At 37.6% G+C, this 24,660-nt stretch overlaps 1 protein-coding gene across 5 annotated transcripts in view; it reads left to right on the forward strand.

Annotated features, from left to right (window-relative positions):
• Positions 1-24,660, forward strand: part of arid4a (AT rich interactive domain 4A (RBP1-like)) — a 156,384-nt gene that overhangs the window by 111,614 nt on the left and 20,110 nt on the right. For 4 of the 5 annotated variants that reach the window (XM_043697753.1, XM_043697757.1, XM_043697758.1 and 1 more), the window contains 7 exons: positions 764-861; positions 10,808-11,012; positions 12,805-13,073; positions 13,758-13,994; positions 17,795-17,879; positions 23,326-23,521; positions 23,917-23,979. In XM_043697753.1, coding sequence (XP_043553688.1) covers positions 764-861; positions 10,808-11,012; positions 12,805-13,073; positions 13,758-13,994; positions 17,795-17,879; positions 23,326-23,521; positions 23,917-23,979 — 1,153 coding nt within the window. The remainder of the gene's footprint in view (positions 1-763; positions 862-10,807; positions 11,013-12,804; positions 13,074-13,757; positions 13,995-17,794; positions 17,880-23,325; positions 23,522-23,916; positions 23,980-24,660) is intronic. The other variant, XM_043697756.1, reaches the window with a different exon arrangement.

Genomic DNA, 24,660 nt, shown 5'->3' on the forward strand with positions numbered 1-24,660 from the left:
CTAACTGACCTAAGACTGGAATTTGTGAAGTACTGAAACTTTCCAACTTTTTCATGCATTACAAATCATATGTGAGATGAGCACAAAGGGATATGCATCAAAAAAGCTGTTTAAATAAGTATTTATGCTTCAGTGATTGTTTCATTGTAGCTGTACAGTCTTGAATTGCCAAAATACTCTGAATATTTTCTCCTGTCCTATAATTGGCTGTACTTGAATTCCTAAATTAATTGACATCACTGCTTTTTGCTTTCAGCAAAATATGGCATGCAAATCTTGCACTACAGTATTGAAATTGTGCACATGAAATAAATTTAAATACATTAAAATTTTTCATGTTAATTAGATAACATTTAAGTGATAGTTAGGTGGAAAATTTAGAGCTGCAATCAATGTATGTCGTTATATTAACACATGACTGATGTGTGTCTGTGGTACATTTTTGGTAGTTGTATATATTTAAAACTCAATTTTATGTGTAAATTACTTAATGACACACATTATTTTAACAACCTTTCTAAAGATCCCACCATTCTTTAAAATCTCTCAACAGAGTTACACATATAATTTTATAACTGGAAATTCTCAATTCATGATTAAAGCAATGTGTCAAATTATTCTTAATTTATTAGAATTGATTGTGTTAACTCTATTCCTGTAACTGTAAACCTAAACAGAATTCCATTAATGAGGAATTTTAAATTGTTGCATTTTTTTCCTGTTGTCTATCTGAAATATAGTTACTAAATTCTGCTTTATGTAGATTGACAGTGGTTCTGTGTGGAAACAAATATACATGGACCTTGGCATTCCAATTCTGAACTCTGCTGCCTCTTACAATGTAAAAACTGCTTATAAGAAGTAAGTAGTTTTGATATGTACAGAATATTTATATTCAATTTGCTTGTTGGCTTTTATTTTATTGTTTTATATGGTGTATGACCGCTATAATTCATTTTAAAATCTTCTTGGGAAGACAGTGAATTTTCACACCTTCATGTTTGTATTTCTCCTTCAATCCTCTTTCGTGGCATTTCCATGAATAGGGCAGGCATGGTTACAGATGTTTGAAGCAAGTATTGTAATTCAGAAGAAACTCGTGCTTCTATAATCTATTTTGCAATGTACTAATATTCTGAAAAACACAGTTATTCAGAACTTTATTCATTTGGATTCTGTTCAAAATAAAACGCACTATCTCCATTTATCACTGAACAACATGACCCAAACCACAAGTTGCAGATTCTCAAACATTTTCTCAATTTCTTAGTTGCAACTTGTTAATATGGAATGTGTAAATCCTTTCCATTTCTCTGTGTGGCCAGGACAGACTGAAGAGGTAAATGACCAGGTAACTTTCCTGATTCCACAAACTTGTGTATATATAATTCCAAGAATCTGTTTTAAGAAAAGTGTCACCAGACTGAGTGCTGATAAGGGGTAAGTACAATAACTGGTGTGATTCTCCGTGGGTTTTTTTTTAACAGAAATGTGTATATGGTCGCTTGAGGCAACTGTCTTACCTGATGAAAGGTTAACACAGGGCAAAGGTATTTTCTAAATGTGCTAGGATTGCCGTTTGAAACTGTTCTGTACTCAAGATTCTGCTGCCTGCTACTGGCTGACTTTTTTTTATTGTGGATATGAAATAATACAGGTTTATAAAAGGAAAAGAAAGTAAGAACACAAGAGTAATCTCTTTCTTCTAGTCAAGATTTTGTCTTGTATTTAGTTTATCAAGATACTCCAGTGGGTCAAACCTTGCTCACTATGATTCAAAAATGTGCTTTTACTCACCAATTTGTATTGAACCCAGGGCATCTTCCTTAGCTTAAAAAGGAAGTTGAATAACTAGACCATGGCATTGTCTATAAATGCGAAACATTTTATGAGAAACAATGTGCATTTATATAGCATCTTTTATGTCTCCAGATGTCCCAAAGCGCTTTACAGCCTGAAGTGTTTCCAACCATCTTCAGACAGAAGTGCCAAGTGGATGATCCTTCTCAACCTCCTCCTAAGTTCCATATCATCACAGATGCCAGTCTTCAGCCAATTCGATTCACTGCACGTGACATCAAGAAACGGCTTAGTGCACTGGACACAACAAAGGCCATGGGCCCTGACAACATCCCGGCTATAGTGCTGAAAACTTGTACTCCAGAACTAGCCGCACCCCTAGCTAAGCTGTTCCAGTACAGCTACAACACTGGCATCTACCCGACAGTGTGGAAATTGCCCAGGTATGTCCTGTCCACAAAAAGCAGGACAAATCCAACCCGGCCAATTACTGCCCTGTTAGCCTACTCCCGATCATCAGCAAAATAACGGTAGGAATTGTCAACAGCATATTCAGATGGCATTTACTCATCAATGGTCTGCTAACTGATGTTCTTTCTGGGTTCCACCAGGACTATTCAGTTCCAGACCTCTTCACAGCCTTGGCCCAAACATGGACACAAGAGCTGAATTCTAGACATGAGGCGTGAATGCTCTTGACACCAAGGCAGCATTTGACTAAGTGTAACATCAAGGAGGAGCCCCCAAAAAATCTAGGACCATGGTAGTCAGAGGGGAGAATTCTCTTAGTGACTGGAGACATACCTGGCACAAAGGAAGATGGTTTTAGTTGTTGGAAGTCAATCTTCTTGGCCTCAGAACATGTTTGCAGTAGTCCTGAGGTCAATGTCCTAGACCCAGCAACTCCAGCAGTTTCATCATTCTCTTTATCTTGGTCATGGCCAACATGTGGCTGACTGTTGTTTTCATCAGTTGCATCTCTTTTTGCAATTCCTTGGATAATATAGCTTCATATGCCTCTATATAACAACTTGGATAACATCCAGGTTTGTGCTGATACGTGGCAAATAGCATTCATTCCAGGAAATGGCCATCTCTAACAAGAGAGAACCTATTCACCTTACAACGAAATTCAGTAGCATTATTATCATTGAATCCCATCATCAACTTCCTGGGGGTTATCTTTGATCAAACTGCACTAAGTATTTCAATGCCAAGACTGTTGATGCAAGTTGAAGGACCATGCTGTGCCTCACTTCCTTACTCCTGCCCAAAGCCCCTCTATCATCAGCAAGGCACAAGTCAGGAATATTCTCCTTTTGCCAGGATAATTAGATCTATAGCAACAAACAGGAAACTTGACATTGTTGAAGGTGAGGACAAAGCTGGCTGCTTGACCAACTCCATCTATTAGTGTAAGCATCCACCTTATATTCAGTTAGTCTCATGTAGTCTATTGTGTACTATTTGTTTGATACACTGGAGCAACTGGCTAAAACTTCGCAGTAGAAACCTGTGACCTCCACCAGCTGAAAGGACCACAGCAACAGGTGCATGGAAACACTACTTACTCCCAAGTTCTTTGCCATCCTGACTTGGATACATATATCTCTTTTCCATAATTCTTGCGATGTCAAAATCCCAAGACACACTTGGTAGCACTATGGGAACATCTTCACAAGAACAGCAGTGTTCAGAAAGAACAGCCACCACGACTTTCTTAACTATATCGGCAAAAATGCCATCCCTGCCATTGAAACCCATATCTAGAAAATGAATTTTTATAACAGAAGATCTTTCAATATAACCAGTTTTGCTTTGTAGGAACATCAGCGAATGAACAAGTGAACAAAAGCAACAACTTAGATTTATCTGTAACTGTAGCCAAAAATGTCCATTTTGGGAATATAGAAGATGTGACAAGTGGTGTCTGCAATGCTAATCTGCAATATAAACATTATATGCAACTCTAAATATTAATTTTGATATAGCACCTTGCTACTAGCAGTCCTGATGAGTCTCTGGCTTAGCTATTATCTTGATTTGCTCCTGACAGGCCTATCAATTTGAATATAATAAATAATTCTACCTAAAGTAAAAACCAAGGGTAATTTCAACGTTTGCCCTTTACTTGAATTGATTGGCTTAGCTTCTCTTTTGGATAATGAGCCTGGTATGGAATCTTGTTTTGAAAATGTACAAGCTTAGACATTTTCTGAGAGCACACTAGAAGTACTACTGGTTTCTTTGCATCATGATGTATCAAGTCTGTGGAAATTCCTATTAGTTTTGATTGGTGTAAGGGATATTGTTTTATTGTATTTTTGGACTCTCCTGTGCCATAGAGCTGTCTGTGTCTTGGTATGCATTTGCCTGGATGACTCTGTCCAAAAACACTCCAGTAGCTCAGTACCATCCTTGACAACACAGCCTGATTGACACTCCATCCAACATGTTACGCATTTATTCCCTTCACATGCAACACTCAGTCATCATGAAATTATCTACTACTTTTGTCTCTGGCCATGGCTTCCCTTTTAAGTATGGAGGTGTAGTACCTGAAAGTAGATAAAAATCACTTCTCCAATTGATTTAAGGCACCTGAAATTCAATTGCATCTGGTGTTAAGAACTGATTTTTTTTTGGATGAGTAGAATGTTCTAATTGGGTAGCATACAAATGGAGCTGTAGATCTGTTTGTGTTTAGGTCAGCTACCACATTTTCTGCTGTTTTCCTCGGTTCAGTTTGAACTTTGACCTTGATGATGTGTAATTTTTAAGTGTGATGCAGTACCACATCAAGGTAAATGAGATGGAAACAGTGATAATGGAGGCATTAGGATTCTCTTGTGATGTATAGCTCAGTAATAGCTGTTCACTGTTTGAAATGCCTGTCTTTCCCTAGTACTGGCTGAGTATTTAATGGACCAATGCCAATGGTACCAATAGAATAAAAATTAAAAAAACAACAGAGCGCAAGCCTTACGCATTTGAGGCATATACTTGAATTAGACTTTCTATTTGCATTTTCAGCAGCCGATCGTTTTGACTTTTGGCTCACCAGTATGTACATTTTAAATCTTAATCTGTCTTTGCTGTTTCCCTTTTTATGGTATTTCTTGTGCTTGACTTCTTTTTTCTCTCGTTTTTTTATCGACTAAAAATAGTATTACCCCAATTTCCAATTTCTTTCTTTATTCTGGAATGCCCAATAACAATTAGTTTGATGTCTTCAATTTGGGTTTCCACAGCATTGAAGAGACTGAAATTGCACTCAGATCACTGAACCCTTATCACTGAGATCATTGTCCACACCTTTCCTTTTTCCCCTTTCTTTCCTTCCTTTTACCTTCCTTCCCTTTCCTCCATTTTATGACTGTCCTCTAGTTCACTTTTTGTATCGGTCTTTTCTCTCCTGATACAGTCCATGTTTGCCATTTGTTATTCATTGGCATGATTCAAATTAATTATTGCTTCTATAATCACAACAAAGGAAGTTGCCCATGTCTTCCTGCCTCTTTGATCAAACCCATGGCTTTTGCCTATATCTTCAGCTGCCTAAATAACATCAAATCCTAGATAAGCTATGTTGAACGGAATTTAATGTCAGCAAAATTGAAGCATTCTTCTATGGCTCAGTATTTGTGTTTTTCTCCTTTAACTCCATCTACATCCTGATCTGCAAGAAGTCTTGGGCTACATCCATAGGTACAGTCTTTCTCTGATACAGTACAGATACTCTGCTAGAACCTGCGGTCACTTTCCTATCTTGTATCTGACCAGTGGATTTAATTTGTTATCTCCAGAAAATTACTTCATTTAACCTGATCACATCCTAATTCACATTAGGTTGGAACCTCTTGTTGCTGTTGTTGCTGACATTTCTTTTTGCACACCTCATTAACTAGCTGTGAAACATCACAGTATAATGATTGGAATAGTCTATTTTGGACTGAGATGAGGAGACATTTCTTTTCCAGAGAGTCGTGAGCCTGTGGAGATCTCTGCCACAAAAAGCATTTTAAGGCTGAAACATGGAATGTTTTGGAGAAGGAGTTAGATGTAGTTAGGGCTAAAAAGATTCGAGTGTATGGGGAGAAAGCCGGAATAGGGTTCTAAGTTGGATGATCCCTAATGATTGTGTTGAATGGTAGAGCAGGCTTGAAGGGTCTACTCTTCTGTGTTTCTAACCCAGAAAGCTCTGGTTTTGCATTTTTCTCCATCAAGACATTTGTTTTTCCTTGACCTTCGTGCTGCAGAGAATCAAATATGAGTTACGACGCTCCTGAATTTGTCCAAGGTGGGCAGCACGGTGGCACAGTGGTTAGCACTGCTGCCTCACAGCGCCAGAGACCCGGGTTCAATTCCCGACTCAGGCGACTGACTGTGTGGAGTTTGCACATTCTCCCCGTGTCTGCGTGGGTTTCCTCCGGGTGCTCCGGTTTCCTCCCACAGTCCAAAGATGTGCAGGTCAGGTGAATTGGCCATGCTAAATTGCCCGTAGTGTTAGGTAAGGGGGTAAATGTAGGGGAATGGGTGAGTTGCGGGTCGGTGTGGACTTGTTGGGCCGAAGGGCCTGTTTCCACACTGTAAGTAATCTAATCTAATCTAATATGGAGCTCTAATTGTCAAACACAGGAAGAGGCCAAAGGATGAAACCTTGGCTAATGAGATGGATTTTACAGAACACCTGAAAAGGAGACCGAGAGAGAGAGGTGATGTAGGAAATTAATTCAAGGGAGCAGAACCTCGGCCGCAAAAAACAATTATTGAGATGCTTTGGTAGCCTTTAAATGCACAAGAGTACGGAAGAATGGAGTAGGAGGTAGAGGAGGTTTTGAAATGAGTGTAAGGATGCAATCAGGGAAGACCCAAAGCATACATGTGAAAATATTAAATTTAAAATGTTGAACCTTGAGCTAACATAGACCAGTGAAAGCTAGTGATGGGCAAATGTTACTTTGGATACATATGGTTTTGGATGAGCTGATATTTGTAGTGGGAGGAGAGTGAGAGGTCAGCCAGCTGAGCATTCACAAGGCAGTTTGAAAATGACAAAGGTATGAATGAGGGTTTCAGAAATACACAAGCTTAGATAGCAGGTGTAAACTCAATGTCAGAAAAGCCATCCAGAAGTGCAGAGAAATTGAGTAAGTTGAGACAACTGAGGCCGTGCTGTCTGCATCCCTGTAAAAGCTAATATAATTTCTTTGGATGATGTAGCCAATGGATAACATGTAAATGGGCAACCAGTGAAGACAGACGTTTTCATGGATTTCAAGAATCTGAACTATGGCAAGTAAAGGGAATGAAGGTGCTTTTTAGATTAGATACCCTACAGTGTGGAAACAGGCCCTGAGGCCTAACAAGTCATACCGACCCTCCGAAGTGCAATCCACCCAGACCCATTATATTTACCCCTGATTCATGCACCGAACACTATGGGCATTTTAGAATGGCCAATTCACCTGGTTTGCACATCTTTTTGGACTGTGGTAGGAAACCAGAGCACCTGGAGGAAACCCACACAGACACTGGGATGATGTACAAACTCCACACAGACAGTCGCCTGAGGCTGGAATCCAATCTGGGTCCCTGGTGCTGTGAGGTAGCAGTGCTAACTACTGAGCCACTGTGCCGCCCTGCAAGTGTAAAAAATTGAACCAAATAAGGGCAGTTTCACAATTGGACAATGGACAAGGAGCATTGAAGGAAGATTCTGTGGTAACTGTGTTGAAAGTTCAAGGGAGCAATCACAATCAGTCACTGAAACTGTTTGATGCTATGAGAGGAATATAAAGGAATGGAGGGCTTCAAACAAGATCAAAACTCTCATCCTCAATTGTAAAATTTTCCCATAACATTCTGCCTCCAAATCTTCATAAAATTCTCCAATCTGATGACCTTATAAATTCTCTTAACATTTTATTTCCACCAGTTGAGATCTTATTTCTCAGTTTTACCATTAACTTAAATGAGAGAAAATTCAGTGCATTGTGCAAGCACATTCAAGGCATCTGTTTAGAGTATTATTCTTTTTAAAGTTGCTGATGAAACTAAGTAAAATTTTATTTGTTCAAATTTCAAGTACACTATTCTGCTAAGACATTGGGATCAGCATGGTAAAACAAGTGGTGACAGTTAATTCTTCTCTCCTGGAATTCTTCAATCAGAAAAGCAATTGATTTTATCAGATACAATACAATAAAATACCTCAATCTTTGAGATCCAGATCTACTCAAGAGTTACCTTCTAAATGTGCTGCAATATTTCCAATAAGGGCTTTGTTTGTTTCCCTGAATCTGCTCTTGATAGATCTGAATTTCATCACAATCTGCTGTAACCTTTTCAAATAAGAACTTTTTTAAAAAAAGTCGTCATTTATTCAGATTTGCTAGTTTTTAAAATTTCTCCCATATATTTTTAAAAATACAATTCTGAGAATATTTGTGCGTATGTTTCTCACGTTGGATGTAAAATATACAAAGTTCATATAGATGACCATCTTTGACTGAATTAATATGATAGAATCTTAGAGTGAAAGATATAATTTTTAATTCACTCTGTCATCACTGGCAGTCACTTGCTAATGAATATGATTGTCCATCGAGAAAATTCCATGGCCCTGGTTCTGTGGGTACTTGCTTGACTGAGCCCAATCTTAATGCCACATCTCCAACCACAGATTTCCTGTTTCTGGGGAGGTGAAATTGGTCCTTGACTTTGAGATCACTGGCATTGCTTTCTCAGATTCCTTTTCTGTACTTCCTCTGACCAATAAATGTCATCAAAAAATTGTATCCCTTCATACAGGAAGGTCCTGCAAGTCAGTTCCTTCTGAGCAAGGGTTTCACAGGCATTGCTCTTAATGTTGATTGTCTTGAGGCAGCCTTCAACGACTCTTTGAAGTGCTCCTTCTTCGTCCTCTCGTTAATGCCTTGAACTGAGCAAAGAAGCTATGCTTTGGCAGTCAGCCCTCAGGCTGGTTTTGGGTGATCATGGCCTTGATGTTGGTGCTGATGGCTCATTCAAAGTGCTGATATTAATACACGTGTCCTCTTAGCTAATGCAGAGAATCTTTCTGAAATATCATTGATGATACTTCTCCAGAGCCTTGAGGTGACATATTCCAAGTTTTGGGACCATTTAGAAAATGTGGAAGGATGACTGTCTGATGTCCAAGCTATCAGTACAGATGTCCCAATCCTTGAAAACTTCCATCTTTAGGTGTGTGATGGTGGTGCTTCTGTATTGAATGTGGTGTTGGATTTCTACATTGATGTCAGCCTTAGATGAGAGGTGGCTCCCAATTAAGAGAAATGTTGCACAATTGGAACGATTTCTCCATTGATCTTAATGGAGAGATGGGCCTGAAGTTGTCCTTGGACAGGTTAGTAAAGGATTTGAATCTTCTTGAAGTTAAGGCTGAGACAAATTCCTCATTACGCTTCTGTGAAGGCATTAAGCAAGGTGTGAAGATTCTCTTCTGCATAATAAAGTTCTAATTATATTAATGCCTTTTGCTTAGAACCATAGAAATGATACATCACTGATTATGCTGACCCAAAGATACCCAAATGCCCTTTCTAATCATGTCTTCCTGCACATGGTCTAGAACCCTGCAGCTTACAGCACCTAAGATGGAAATCCAGGTACTTCAAAAAGAGTTTAGGGTCTCTGCCTCCCCCACCAACTCAGGCAGAGAATTCCAAACACCCACCACTCGCTTCGCACAAAAGTTTTTCCTTATGTCACCTCTCGTTCTTCTGCCACTTTGCTTGAATCTATGACCCCTGTTTTCAAACTCTCATCCAAGGGACAAGGTTCATTCTGTCTACTCTTCGTCTACCCCTCACAATTTTGTATATCTCCATCATGTCACTCAGATTTTCTGTTCCAAACAAAACAACGCCAACCTCCTCAATCTCTCCTCATAGCTACAACTCTCCAGCTCTGGCAACATTCTACTAAATCTTGACTGCACTCTCTCCGGAGCAGTTAAGTTCTTCCTGTTACGTAGTGACCAGAACTGCACACAGTATTCCAGTGTGGCCTCACCTGTGTCTTATATGGTTTCATCTTTATATCCTTTCTTGGATTGCAATTGGTTGAGGTTGAAAAGTTTACTGTGCATCCTGTAGATATTGAGCACACCGCTGGAAAGCTTGCCCGTGGCAGGATGAAGGATGGTGGCAACGAAGACAGGGAAAAATGGGGTGATAACATATCTCTGCTTGGCTCCTGCCTTGGCCTTAAAATATTCTGACATATTATCAATGGTGAGGGCAGTCATCAATATTTTGTTGTAGAGGACACAGAGGATATTGATGAATTTCTATGGACAACAGCTTTTGAGAGTGTAGCACTTCCAAATTGACTGAGTCATTGAAGGCCATAAAGAATAGTTGATGTTTAAAAAGTCATATAAACATAGAACAGTACAGCACTGGAACAGGCCTTTCAATATTGACCTTGATGCCATTCTAACCTAATCCCATCTGTCTACACGTGGTCTGTATCCATCTGTTCCCTGTCTGTTCATGTTGTTGCTAGCATTTCTCTTTTAATTATCAAGTGATGAAAATCATGCCCATTGTTTCACAATTTGGTGGGAAATCTCACAGGCTTTCCAGAAGAATTTCTTAAGAGACTGAGAGAAGCTGCTTAGCGAGGATTTGGTGATGATCTTCCAAGCGATGGAGAGTAGATAAATTTCTTAGCAGTTCTCACAGTCCACTTCGTCTTTCTTGAAAATGGTGGCAATGGCAGCATCCTTGAGATCAGCAAGGATTCCTTCGTTGTCCCAGATTTTCAGGAATACTTAGACTTGTAATAAAAAAACCTGAAGAAGAGTTGTGTTGCAGAGCTAGTTGAGATGATACTGTGATTTTTCTTTGTTCCTAAAACAATTTAGGCATTATTTTTGACTCCCTGCCAGTTTTTTTGTACAATTGAATATTGAATGGCGACATCAGATATCTGCTATTTGGTTTTCTCTGCATCTTAGGTATTTGTATGGGTTTGAGGAATACTGCCGTGCAGCTGACCTTCGCTTCAGGACTATTCATCATATAGAAGCTATTGGAAAACCAGTGGAGATAGATGAAAAGAATGGGACATGTGATCCAAAGCAGGCATCTACTACATTAGATGATGAAAAAAGCGATGACTCTGAAAATGAGAAAGAGGAAAAAGAAGTACGATCTCCAAGAGTAAGTAATTCTCTATCTTGAAACTAATTGCAGTGGTGCTGTGAGAACATTGTGAAAGTAAAACATTGAATTTTCTTTGCAATTTTCAATGCAGTAGCAGCATAAACTGCTTCAGAGTCATCACCAGCCTAATTTACAGTTTCAAGTAAAGATCACAATGATGTTGCTGCACACCTTTAACATTTTACCTGAATATATCATAGTATTGTTGTGAATTGTATGAAATTGTTTATTTTAATCTAGATTTAAGTGAAGGCTGGGGGATAGTGACCGTATCACTGGATTCATCATTGAGAGTTAAAAACTAGGACATAAGTTTAAATCCCACTGGCAGCTGGCAGAATCTAAATTCACACAAATCTAGAATGTTAACATTAATCTTTGTAAAATTTATCAAACTATTGTCATTAAAACCCATTTGATCTGGTCTGCAGTTGATTCTAGATCCACAGCGATGGTTGCCTCTTTATTGACCTCTGAAATGACCTGGTAAATTGCTCAATTCATGGGCAGTTAGGGAGTAAATATGGTTTTGCCAGCAATACCTCTTGAGAAACTACTGGATAAAAAAAAGTCTCTAGCTGTTTTTCTGATCATGGATTGAATCTGATCAGTCTCCAAAGGAAAAAAAGTGCATAGATTATGTCAAATATTTTAAATAGTTCAAAACACATTGTGAGAACTGTTGTAGAATTTGTTTATTTGCATAGTACCTGATACAATAAAAAACCATAATGTGCATTCCATTGACAATATTCTGTACACAAAGATAAATTCCAAATGGCATCAGGGAAGGAGATCAAGATTTATTAATCCTTTTAAAATTGGCAAACAAATTGATGAATTGTTCTTGTTTCTGAGAATTGGATACTTCCACACCACCTAGTGGCTGAATGAAGAGCTGTAATCTGGAGACCTGATAGGCAATCTTTGAAAGAGTTGTGTATGAATGGCACAGTGTATTTTCCAATTTTCTATCCTCATTTCATAACAACTGAAGAAATTAGTGAAAAAAAATATTGTTTTGATGGTTCATCTTTTGATCACTATTCAGTATTTCTGTTAATAATATCTGTCAGAATAAATGCTTGTGGGTTTTACCCATTGGGTTACTGGAGGAACTCTACCACAATGTAGTTGTAGAAAGGGATTGAATTCACAAAATCTACAGAATTGCAACAAGAAAAATAATGAAATGACAATCCATTTGATTTCCTGCATCTGTCAGAAACTCCGAACTTCATACTATTGTGCAGTTGATCTTTGAATCACTTCTTGGGAATGATAAATCCCTAATATGATGAATCTGTTTTTGTAATAAGCAATGTTGTCTGTCTAACACCACCACAAACTGTAATGTGTTTCTAGTATTATATATTTTTAGAAGTGAGGAGCTTAATATTAACATACTATGACAGCATTTGTGTGAAATGCTGTTATTTTCTGCCATATTTATTCCCAAACAATATTGACTATTTTGCAGCACAGTTTCTTGATAACATATTTTGTAGAGATTTAAAATTATTTTCAAGTTCTTGACATCTGCTAGTTCAATGTTAATGTTTCTGTATTGTTAAACACATGTACTGATGGTTTGTAACAGGTAAATAGGATGCATATTTCAATAATTCCTAAGCATGTGCCTCAGAGTTATTATGTTTGAAGAGCTTTACTGCCCAGACTGTGTTAAAGTGTTCCCGTCTGGAAGAATAAACTGGATACATTTTCCTAAATACACTGCTATGTTAATTTTAATTATGAGTTTCAGTTTAGCTAAACTATCTTACTTCAGGGTCGGAGGAGAAATACAACACCTGTCAGAAAAGAAGTCAAAGAAACAAAAAAAGAAAAGATGAATGAAGAAGCTAATAATGAAAACAAAGAGGTTAAAGAGGATTCCAAGAAACAGGGAAAGGAAGCAGATACAGGACAGTTGAAAAATGTGTCCGCACCCAAAAACAGAGCAGAAAAGATCAAGAAAGAAGAGTCTGAAAAAGATTCTGAGGAAGAGGATGAAGGTGATGAAGACGCAGAAGAGGACCACGAGGATATACAAAAGAAGTATGTACTTTGTTTTTCTTATGTTTTTTTTAAACAAGAGCCTGATTGATACACCATTCTTAATTTTGCATATAATTTGTAAATAAAAACCATGAGATATACAAACAATTTAACAAGCTGCATGGTTTATGAAAAGTGTTTGGGACACAATAGTACTACAGAGAATTTATGCATGACAGAACATAAAATAGATATCCTGTTTGAATCTCTCTGGATCTGAATGGATGTTCTTGTTGAAAATAACTGGAAATATAGAAAGTGGTATCGACTGATGACAAAATTTAAATGATTTGACTACTTTTCACATCTTCAGAATGTTCCAAGACAATTAGGCCATGAATTTCTTTAATGCTAGCAGATGTTGCAGCCAGTTTATATGTGAGGTCCCACAAATGATGGTTCTCACTTACGTGTGCATCTAATTTGGCAGTGTTTATTTGTTGCATTTTCTAAGAAACAAATATACTGTGAATGATACAGGAGAATGAGAACTGTTGCATTGCACACATCCTTGATGAAGCTGAGACACTTTCTGATCCAAATGGCTCAGTATGCAAGTTAGAATGGTACATTTATTAACGCTGCTATAGAGAAGCTCCACATTAAACTTGATTTCTAGGATTTTTGAAAAGCTGAGCTATGTCTCTTAATTTGTATTATTTAGTTTTTTTTTCTTTTTTGCTGGATGTTACCATTAAAAAGGGAAGAGAATGAAAATAAAGAGGAGGAAGAAGAAGATGAGGAGGAGGAGGAGGAGGAAGGTGGTGATGATGAATTTGAAAGATTTCCTTCTGGAACCAAGGTTAAAGTAAAATACGGACGTGGAAAGAATCAGAAAATCTATGAAGCCAATATTAGAGACTCTGAAGTTGATGATGGAGAGGTTGTCTATTTAGTACATTACTACGGTTGGAATACAAGGTAAAAAGTTGACTTGGCAAACTGTTGCAATTATTGCATTGACTTTGTTTGGCTACTGTTTTGGATTTTAAAAATTACTTCAAATAACAAACTTGTTTGTACAAAATGATGGCCATGAGAATTGCAGATCCAAAAATGCATTATTGTTTGTCTTTTTTTAGATAAGGTACCACATGCTTCATTTTACCTTGAGTCTAATTTTTTTTAAAGGAAATGGCCTGAAATGGCAGGTCTTTCTGTTGTCACATTATTATACAATTTCCTCAAAAGCTCATTACTTACTGGAATGTTTTTAAAAAATGAGTCGGCAGTCAGATCTAATGGAAGTTCTGTGTAGTCTTTGATTAAGGTTCTCCTTAATCATGAAGATTAAATTGTAAAGACGTCAAATCAACATTATATACATCAGACACAACATCTTAGAAAAAAGAATGCAATTGTGCAAGCTTTTCAATTTTTAGTGCATTGAAACTGTAAAGCAGAAAGTTCATTTATTTCTCACTGAGGAGAACTGCAAAAATATATTGCTGTAAAAAAAATTCAGGTCATTTTGCACCAACAGTTTGTGGTTGACTTTTTTCAGCTTGTTCATAATTTACATAAATAAGTTGGACATATATCGTTCACAAATTTCTCCATTCTATTTTACATTGGAAATCTGCATTTTAGCTGTTATTTTGATGCACCCTTGCAATAAAATTGAGGCCATTATGGCTATTTATTTTACCATCCTTTTTTTCACAGTTGTGTCCTGTCCTTTATTAGTGCAGTTTCACAATCATTTAATCTTGGGGGTTTTTTTGGAGTTCAGAGGGACACCATTCCTTCTCCTCTTGGCCTGTCTGATGTTATATCTTGAGTCTGGATTTGGATGAGTAGTAGGCAAGTAAAATAAAAAATCTTCTGTGGGATTTCACATTGCTAATGAGACCAATATTTGTTGTCCATCCAGTCTTAATTAAGGAGAATGTTGCAGTCAAAAAAGTCAAAGACATAATCTAGCCTTGACATCAGGGTCAAAACATGTCCAAAATGTACATAACTCTGTGTGTAGTTGAGAGGTTACCAATTGGAAAAGATGTTAAAGGAACAAATTTGCAGGGAAATTGTAAAAAAGTGCAAGACTTGGAGTACTAATAATGGTTTTTTTTTAATTTTGTAAGCATGAACTGGGATCATGCTCCTGTAATGTGTGTGTAAGAGAATTTTTCACAGCGGTATGTTTCAAGAAAGAGGCATTACTGGACCTGATTCTTAGAAATGAGATGAGTCAAGTTGCTCAATGAAAGATTTGGAGGATAATGATCATTTTAGGGGTTAGGTTAACTATGGAAAAAGACGTACTAGTTCAGAGTAAGAATAACTAATTGGGGGAAAAATAGATCTGACCCAGATAAATTAAAAACTGGTTTGTAAACTAACTTGTATCTGAACAGTTGACTACCTTTTTAAAGAAGAGTTAGTTTGAGTACGATGAAGTTTTTAAAAAAAATGAAATGGCAGGATAAGGAAATCTAGAGCTCCTGAATGATAGAAGGGATAGAGATTTAGGTGACACAGAAAAAGTATATTTATGACAGGCGTCAGATAAATTAAAAACTGGGCTAAGTATCAAAGGTTCAGGAGAACTCTTGCGGCACAGTAGAAATGTCCCTTTTGAGCTAGAAGGCCCAGGTTCAAATTCCACTTACTCCAGAAGAATGTCATAACACACCTGAACAGGTTAATTAGACATACCGATAAGGTTTAGAGGGGAGTTGAGAAAGCAAATCAGAGAAGTGAAAGGGAAATATGTGAAGAAACTAGTATGTAATATGTGAAGAATCAATACATTTTCTAGAGCTTCATCTAAAATGTAAAAAGATGGTGAAAGGAGAAGTGGGTCCACTGCAGGACAATAAATGGAAGCTGGGGACATGGCTGAGGTATTCAGTTAATTCCATCTGTCTTTGTCAGTGGAAGCATTGGCCAACATTTTCCAATCTTTCTTAGACTGAATTGATATAAGGGGACCGGAAGATTGCAAATATTACACCCTTATTGAACAAGAGTGCAAAAAAATCACAGTCAATTAATCTCTGATGGGTGAAATGACTACAAACAATCATTTGATACAACATTGATAGTCATTTGGAAAACTGTGTTGATTAAGGAGAACTAGAATGGATTTGTTTAAAGAAAATTATATTTAACTAACTTTGCTGGAGTTTTTTGACATAACAAAGAGGGTTGCTAAGGATAATGGCGTTGATATGGTCTTTGTGGACTTCCAAAAGGCATTTGCTGAAGTGTCACACAATAGAATACTCTGAAAGATTATAGCCAAAGCTGACGTTAGTTTTAGAAAAGACAGTGGATACCTGGATACAAAATGGGATGAATGAGAGCAAACCAAGGACTGCTGAACAGGTGTTTTTCGGATTAGAGGAAGGTGTATTGTGAAGCTTGGATTCATGCTTTCCCTGATATATCAATGACTTCGAGATTGGTGTACAAGGAATTACTTCAAAATTTGCCATTGACAAGTTATCTTGGAAGTAGTGTATTTTGAGAATAGTGTCGAACTTCAAAATGAAATAGGCAGACAAATGGGAGATGAAATTTCATGCAGCAAATTGTGAAACAATTTGTTTTGGTAGCAGGAGCGGAGAGACAATATAAAACAAAAGTACGATTTTGCAGGGTGTGCAAGGGAGGCAATTGTGTGCATAAATCTTTGAAGGTGGCAAGACAGCTTAAAATAGAAGTGAATAAATCATAGTGAATCTTGGATTTTATAAATTTATAACTAAAAAATCAAGTACAAAAGCAAGAAAATTACATTATAATAAACTGGTTTGGCATCAGCTCAAGTATTGCACCTATTACCCTTGGGCAGCAAATGAATGCATTAGAGGAGGATCAGACAAGTTTCACGAGTGCTTTCAGGAGTGAGGAATTTCAGTTGTACAGACAGATTGGAAAAGAGAAAGTTGAAAGGAGATTTAATTGAGGTTTTCACAATCATGAATCCAGACAGAAAGGATGAAAAGAAATTGTTTCCTTTAAGGGAGTATTGAGTACCAGAGGATACACACGTAAAGTAGTTGACAAAAGATGCAACAGTATCTGGAGCAAATGGTTATGTCATGAATTGCACTGTCTATGGTGAAAGCAGGTTCAGTCAAAAGTTTCAAAAAGGAATTGGATCGTAGTTTGGAATAGAGAATGTGCAGAGCTGTAGGAAGAAGGTGGGTTGTGATGCATTTGATGATTTGCTCATGCCAAATGCTGTCAGACAGACTGAATGATCTCTTCCTGTGCTGTATGCATTTGGGAGTTGGTGTTCTCCTTTTCCAACAATGCAGCTCTCTGCATTGGTCTTTCAAATTAGTTCATTTCTCACGAATTTATTAGCATCCTTTTTTTTTTTCATTCCATCTGACTGGATAAGAATGAACTACAATGTGAGCAAATGGTAGACCTTGTTAGATGTGGAAAGAGGGGAACTATACAGCAAAGCTTATTTGTGGGCTGGATCTGGAGTCTGTTAGTTCTCTTTTTCTTGGCTTCTGATGCTAAACTCTGACTTTAATAAGTTTCTTGTTTTGCTTATAGTTTGACTTGAAATTTTTTTTGGTATTTTGGGGAGTTTGTTTGGAGATATGCCACATTGTTTTCTTTCCCCATTAAAATTCTTTAAATGGAACCCTTTTTCACATTTTAAGTAGTTTGTCAAGATTCTTATTTGTCCTTTTCTAAATGCTGTATTTGTTTAAATTTTAAGGTTTTGAAAGCATACGATGTTCCATTTCTTTCAGGTATGATGAATGGGTAAAAGGTGATAGAATTCTCTGGCCTTCAGAAAGAGGTGTACCAAAGGGAAAACATCGAAGAAAATTCAAGGTACTAAATATGTTGGGTTTTTAATACCTGAATTCTTGACATGTTTTTTGCATCATAAAATAGGCAAGTGAATCATGGTGGCAAGGGAGATAACCTATGTTTGCCAAATGTTCAATGGTTATTGGATACAAAATGTATTCCACCTTGTGGATTTTCCAATAAAACACTCATGGGGATATTGTTTTCTTTACAAGTTTGGAATATCAACAAATGTTGGGAAGACTCAGCAGGTCTAACAGAATCGGTGGGGAAAGAAAGCAGAGTTCACATTTCGAGTCCATGTGACTAATTTTTGGAAGAGGAATCATATCAGATTTGAAACATTAACTCTGTTTGTTTTTGCTATAGATACTGCCAGACCTGCTGAATTTCTCAAGCACTTTGTTTTTATTTCAGATCTCCATGATTTTATTTACCCACTGTTAATTCATATTATCTTTTCTAGACTATTTGTCAAGTTCTGCCAAATAGACTTTCAATCTGACCTAGTCAAAGGATTTCAAGTAATTATTTAAAATAGTTCCATTGTAGTAGGTATATTTATGATGCATATGACATATAGGTTATACATTTCTAATCTAGGTTATTTCTAAATTATGACTCAATAAAATTGCTGGTCAAAAGTAGGAGCATTAAATTGAGAATTGATTACACTTTTTTATGTTCAACTTCATAAAGGCTAACTGAAAATTTGATATCAATAGAATGAAAGTTAAGTGAGTTCTATGAAGACCTTGGAGTACATCTCACTAGTGTGCCACTCAGGCAAAGATTAAATTCTGTATCCTTGGGTCTCTCAGAAATAGGTTTTACAGAGCCTTATTCCAAGGCGTAGAGTGGTGTTGGAAAAGCACAGCAGTTCAGGCAGCATCCGAGGAGCAGGAAAATCGACGTTTCGGGCAAAAGCCCTTCATCAGGAATATCATTTGTGGGTAATGGGTGAGATGGGGAGACTGCACAGGACATATGGGGAGTTGCAAGTGTTTTAGGTGAGGACTGGAGCTTAGCAGGGGAAAGGGGATTCAGGAGAAACTGCAAGGATGTCAGGATGAGGGGACAGAAGAGGGGTGGTGTTTAGGGGGTAGCTGGAAGTGAGTCAGAATGGAGTTGGAGCAGCAGGAAGGCTGCAACCAGTCCATTGGGGAGCAAGGGAGGCTGTAAAGGATCTGGAGGCAGGAAAAGGCAGAGGGTGGGGTACGAAGAGGGAAACTTTAAAAAGAAACCAAGATTAGTTTCAACGAAGAAAGACTAGGAGCTAGGAAACCTTGAAATCACAGGTGATTAATTATTTCCAAGTGAATATTGTATCTCTAGTTTAAGGCTGCTTACATTCAAGAGCTATCTGGGATAAAATGAAGTGGTTTATTATTATGAACAGTATTTCAGCTGTTCAGTTAAAATATGATTTTGAAATGCATTGGAAAGGTTCACAACTGCCTGGTTAAAATATTCCAGCTTCATGCATGTGTGATGGAAACACATTGACTGTGACCTCCCTAGTCAGCAGAACATGTGGTTAAGATTGAATTTTTTGTGTGCAGAAATAATAGCAATTATTTTTGTTGCTAACCTATTCCTGTTAACTTGTGCCACATTAAATATTGTGTTGTGAAGGAGATTAGTAGTTTCGTTGTGCGTTGTGATTTTAGAAGGGCATGTTCCTGTGTTGTACTGTTCCATGTTAAGTTAAATATGATTGGTAATTACTGAGGATAATAATGAATTTTTCTAACCCTACTTCTTTGAGAGTCCTGATACCCTATATGTTAACATAGATACAGAAGGGAATGTTACTATGTGACTGCATCACTTAATAAAGGTCACCCCTGAAATCAGGCCCTCGAGAGGAACCATTTTAAAAAAAAATGGTGACCTGATTCTGATCTCTTGGCATCTGTTGAAGAATATAAGAAATAGGAGCAGGAGTAGGACATTCATCACCTCAAGTGCACCCTGCCATTCTATAAAGTTATAGGTGATCTGCCCCAGATCTATGCACTTCATTTCTATGACTTGGTGAACCTGCTTCCACCACATATGCAGGCAAAGCTAATAAGTCACAATATGAGAAAGCTCTTAGTCCCATCACATTAGCTTCTTTTGCATGTCACTTTAAATTGATGGTCTTTTATTCTGTTTTATGAGCAGGAACAGCTTCTCCCTATCTACTCTTTCCAGTCTGCTCATGAGTTTGAAAACCTCCGTTAAATCATACTCTCAACCTTCTTTCCAAGGAGAACGGGTGTGACTTCTTCAATTTATCGTCTTAAACTGAAGTTTTGTATTCAAGGCACCAACTTATAAATTGCTCCTGTAATCTTTCCAATGTATTTGCATCTTTCCTTCCTATAATGTGTGCCATACTTGTAGACTCTACAAGAAGGATGAAGAATATGACAGAAATATGCACCAAAGAGACCATTTGATTTATTTGTGGTTGCTTTTTTTAAACAATTAATCCTCCGTTCATACCACATTTTTTCACTCCACTGCGACTGTCCTAGTCACACAAAGGGTTGTGTTCAAGCTTAATTAAAACTGTCAGCCTAGCTTACGTTATTAATCGAACACTGAAGAATTACTAATTGCTAGATGTTAGCTTTTAGGTAAGATGTTAAAGTGAGATTGTGAGGCATTGTTGCTACGTTTGCAGTTGACCCAAAGAAAGTTGCAGGAATAAGTCGTGGGGAGGCGTGGAAAGACTCTGGCTATGAGAATAGGCAAGGAAGTGGAATATAATGTGGGAAAGTATAAGGTTATGTACTTTGGTAGGAAGAATAAAAACTTAGACTATTTTATATATCGGGAAAGGCTTCAGCAAGCTCAAGCACAAGGGGATTTAGGAGTCCGAGTAGAGGATTCTCTTAAAGTTAATATGCAGGTTCAGTTTGCAGTTAGGAAGGCAAATGCAGTGTTGATATTCATTTTGAGAGTGCTAGGATACAAGAGCAAGGATGTATTGTTGAGGCCGTGTAAAGCTCTGGTCAGACCATATTTGAAATATAGTCAGCAGTTTTGGATTCCATATTTAAGGAAGGTTGGGCTGGCCTTCGTGGGATCCAGAAGAGGATTACAAGAATGAAAGAATCACAAGGAGAGATTAAGGACTCTGGGTCTGTACTCAATAAAATTTAGTAGGATGAGTGGGGATCTCATTGGAATTTGCAGAATACGGAGAGGCCTGGATAGAGTAGACGTGGAGAAAATGTTTCCACTAGTCGGAAAGAGTAAGCACACCCTCACAGAGTGAAGGATTGGCCCTTTGGAGCTGAGATGAGGAGGAATTTCTTCAGCCAGCCGATAGTGGATCTGTGGAATATGTTGCCACAGAAGGTTGTAGACGCCAAGTCATTGAGTGTACTTAAGGCAGAGATGGATTGGTTCTTGAGTGGTAATGGGATCAAACTTTATGGGGAGAAGGTGGGAGAATTAGCTTGAGAAACGTGTTAACCATGTTCAAATTTTGAAACAGACTCAATGGGCTGAATGGCCTAATTCTGCTCTTATTCTCAAAGCCCTATTAGAAGAACATTGACAATTTATCTTCAGTGAAGAATGCTCCCATTAATTATCCTAATCCCCTTATTAGCCAAAGGCAATCATACACTTCAGTAGGAAGAACATTGAAAGACATAAAATACGGGGTACAATTCAACAGGGCATGCAGGAGCAGCAGTATATGTACACAGAACTTTGAAGTATCAGGACATGTGGAGTGAGTAGATAATAAAAGCATATACAGCCCTCTGCTTTATTGACCAGGCCATGGAATATAAAAGCAAGGAAGTATTGTTGAACTTGTACAAAGACACTTATTAGACCTCAGCTGGAGTATTCTGTACAGTTGTGGATGCCACATGATAGGAAAGTTGTAAATGTATTCCAGAGAGTGCAGAAACAATTTACATTGTTACATTGTCCTGAAATGAGAAACTTCAGTGACAAGTACAGATTGAAGAAGTTGGGGCTGTTCTCTCTGGAGAGAAGAAAGCTGAGAGGAGATTTGTTAAATGTTTTCAAAGTTGAGAGTGGGCTGGAAAGAGTAGATGGGGAGAAGCTGTTCCCCCTTGTGAAAGGAGCACAAATAAGAGGGCATAGATTTAAAGTGTTAAAGCAAAAGAAGCAAGGGTGATGTGAGAAAAGAACTTTTCCATAGAGCTAGGAGCTAATGTATGGAAGGTACAGAATGGAACTGTGGTGAGGCAGATTGAATCAGGCATTCAAAAGAGTGCCAGGTGATTGTTTGGATAGAAATGGTGTGTAAAATTATTAAGGGACAAGCAGGAGATTGGTAATAATAAGTTTTGAAAAGCTCATGCAGGCAAGATGGGCAAATGGCCTCTTTCTATTCTGTAATAATTCTGTGATGTAAAACTTTGTTCATAACAATACTTTCTCATCTGTCACTTCTTTGAAAAAAAAATCACTTGATGTAGTCCAATTTCCTTTTTAAAAAGTCCGAAGTAGATTATAGAAGTCACTGTAACAAAGAGGTCATTGAGGTAGCTAGCATAGGCAAATTTATAAGCAAATCTAGATAAAGACGTAAAAAAGGACAAGAAATTTGCGAGTTAGTTTTTAAACAATGTTATATACATGTTAAGTCGAATGCTGTCAATGCGATCACTTCTGATATAATGTTTTATTCTGTGTGTATTTTCAAACCAAGTGACTTGGTTTCATGTACTTCTTTTATTTGATCCTTTGAATACTGATAACTTTGAAACGAACTGTAATCTTGGAATGCACCAAATCCTGTTTACCTATGTATTCATTGGTCTGCATTTGTTCCTGGTCCTCCAGCACCCCAAATTTAAAACTTTTAGCCTCCTTTGTAATACCTTCCAAAGGCTCACTACCTCCGGCTCGACAATTTTCTGAGATTTCTGAACTTTCACCCTTCTGTTGTTGTGAAGAAAGTGAGGACTGCAGATGCTGGAGATCAGAGTTGAAAAGTGTGGCGCTGGAAAAGCACAGCAGGTCAGGCAGTATTCAAGAAACAGGAGAGTTGACGTATTGGGCATAAGCCCGAAACATCGACTGTCCTACTCCTCGAATGCTACCTGACCTGCTGTGCTTTTCAACTCTGATCTCCAGCATCTGCAGTCCTCGTTTTCTCCGAGTGAAGGGCTTATGCCTGAAGCGTCAACTCTCCTGCTTCTCGGATGCTGCCTGATCTGCTGTGCTTTTCCAGCACTATCCTTTTTGACTCCCTTCTGGTGTTGTGCATATACTTCATACATATCCCTCCACTGTAAGCTCTGAACTTTCTTACCGTCTCTAACTGTCTCCTTTAGGGTGTCCCATAAAGCTTGTCCTTTTCACAAAGCTTTTAGTCACCTGTCCTCGCACTTGATGACAGATTTTGCAATATTTTACCATGTAAATTGCGCATTATAACGACAAGTTATTTCTAGGCAGTAATTTCAGTATTTTCAAAATACAGAATAAACAAGATCATGAAAAGAAAGATGATGACAAACAAAGTAAATCAAAACGTGGGCGCCCTAGTCTGAAATCTCCACCAACTACCAATTCTCAGCGTAGTTTATCCAGAACTCCAGGTAGTGAGGGGAAAAGTGGAACAAGAAATATGCGGAATAATACATCTGATTCTTCACCTCTTCTCAATGGAGTGGAAGGTATGCACTTGTGAGCTGTATTTTACTGCTTTAGTTTCTCCTTAGCTTCTAATAATACATTTGATAATAAGTGCTATACGATATTGTATTCATAGAACCATTGCACTGTGGTTCATAGGCTCTGATTTTAATCTTATGCTTGCAAAATCATTCATCTCTAATTTGCAAATAGTTAAAACTCCAAATATAAACTTGCGTAGTACAAATGTTCGACTGTTTGGGAATCTGCTATTAAATGATAAGGTGTAACTTTGAAGTTCAATTTTGAATTGATTTCTCATACTGATTTGTCTTTCAGTTGGTAAGCATACTTTTGGTCTTCTAGATTCATGTACATTTTAATCAAATGTATATTATTCACTAAATGCTTAACTTTTGATATTTGCTTCTTTCAGGTCTTCCTCGAAGGCGCACCAGGCGTAGTTCTGGGATGTATGATTCTGACAAAGTATCAAATGGTATAGATGATTAGCTATTAACTTGAGCTATTAGTTATTTTGTATACCAGTAAATTAGATGAACATTTGTCCCAATTATGATTTTTAATACGTATTGTTGGTGCTCTTTTCCCAAATTTGCTCCATATTTCTTCAGGATGAATTTGAAATGTAAATGATAATAACTGATTTTTCATAATAACCAGGGTGTGCCATTCAGCCTCTTGCTTCTGATGTCTTTCAGTGAAATTATGGATAATCTGTATCGTAACTTCATTCAGCTTCCTTTGCTCTGTTCTCTTTTATGCCTTGAGTTTGTAAATATCGATCAATCTTTGATTTTAAATTATTAATTAAGCTAGTGTCTACTGCATGATGTACAAGAATCTTACCACCCTTTGCATTAAGAGATGTTTCTTAATTACTGTTCTGGGTGGTCCAATTCTGATTTTAATATTGTGTCACCTTGTCATAGACTCCTAAGATTTACTAATACATACATATTATGTTTCTGACCTGTGACCTCACGAGGTGATTGTGAAAGTCCTAGGTTGAAGGACTGAGAGCAATCACTGAGGCAGCATCTTCTCATCAGCTATGTGTAATATCACAGACCCTTTTCCCATGAAAGGGAATTAAACCACCTAGTAAAATAGAGTTCTTCATCTGGATGTTGTTTTGTATGTTACTTCTATTGCATTA

This window comes from Chiloscyllium plagiosum, chromosome 10, assembly GCF_004010195.1.
Source record: "Chiloscyllium plagiosum isolate BGI_BamShark_2017 chromosome 10, ASM401019v2, whole genome shotgun sequence".
Classification (NCBI taxonomy): domain Eukaryota; kingdom Metazoa; phylum Chordata; class Chondrichthyes; order Orectolobiformes; family Hemiscylliidae; genus Chiloscyllium; species Chiloscyllium plagiosum.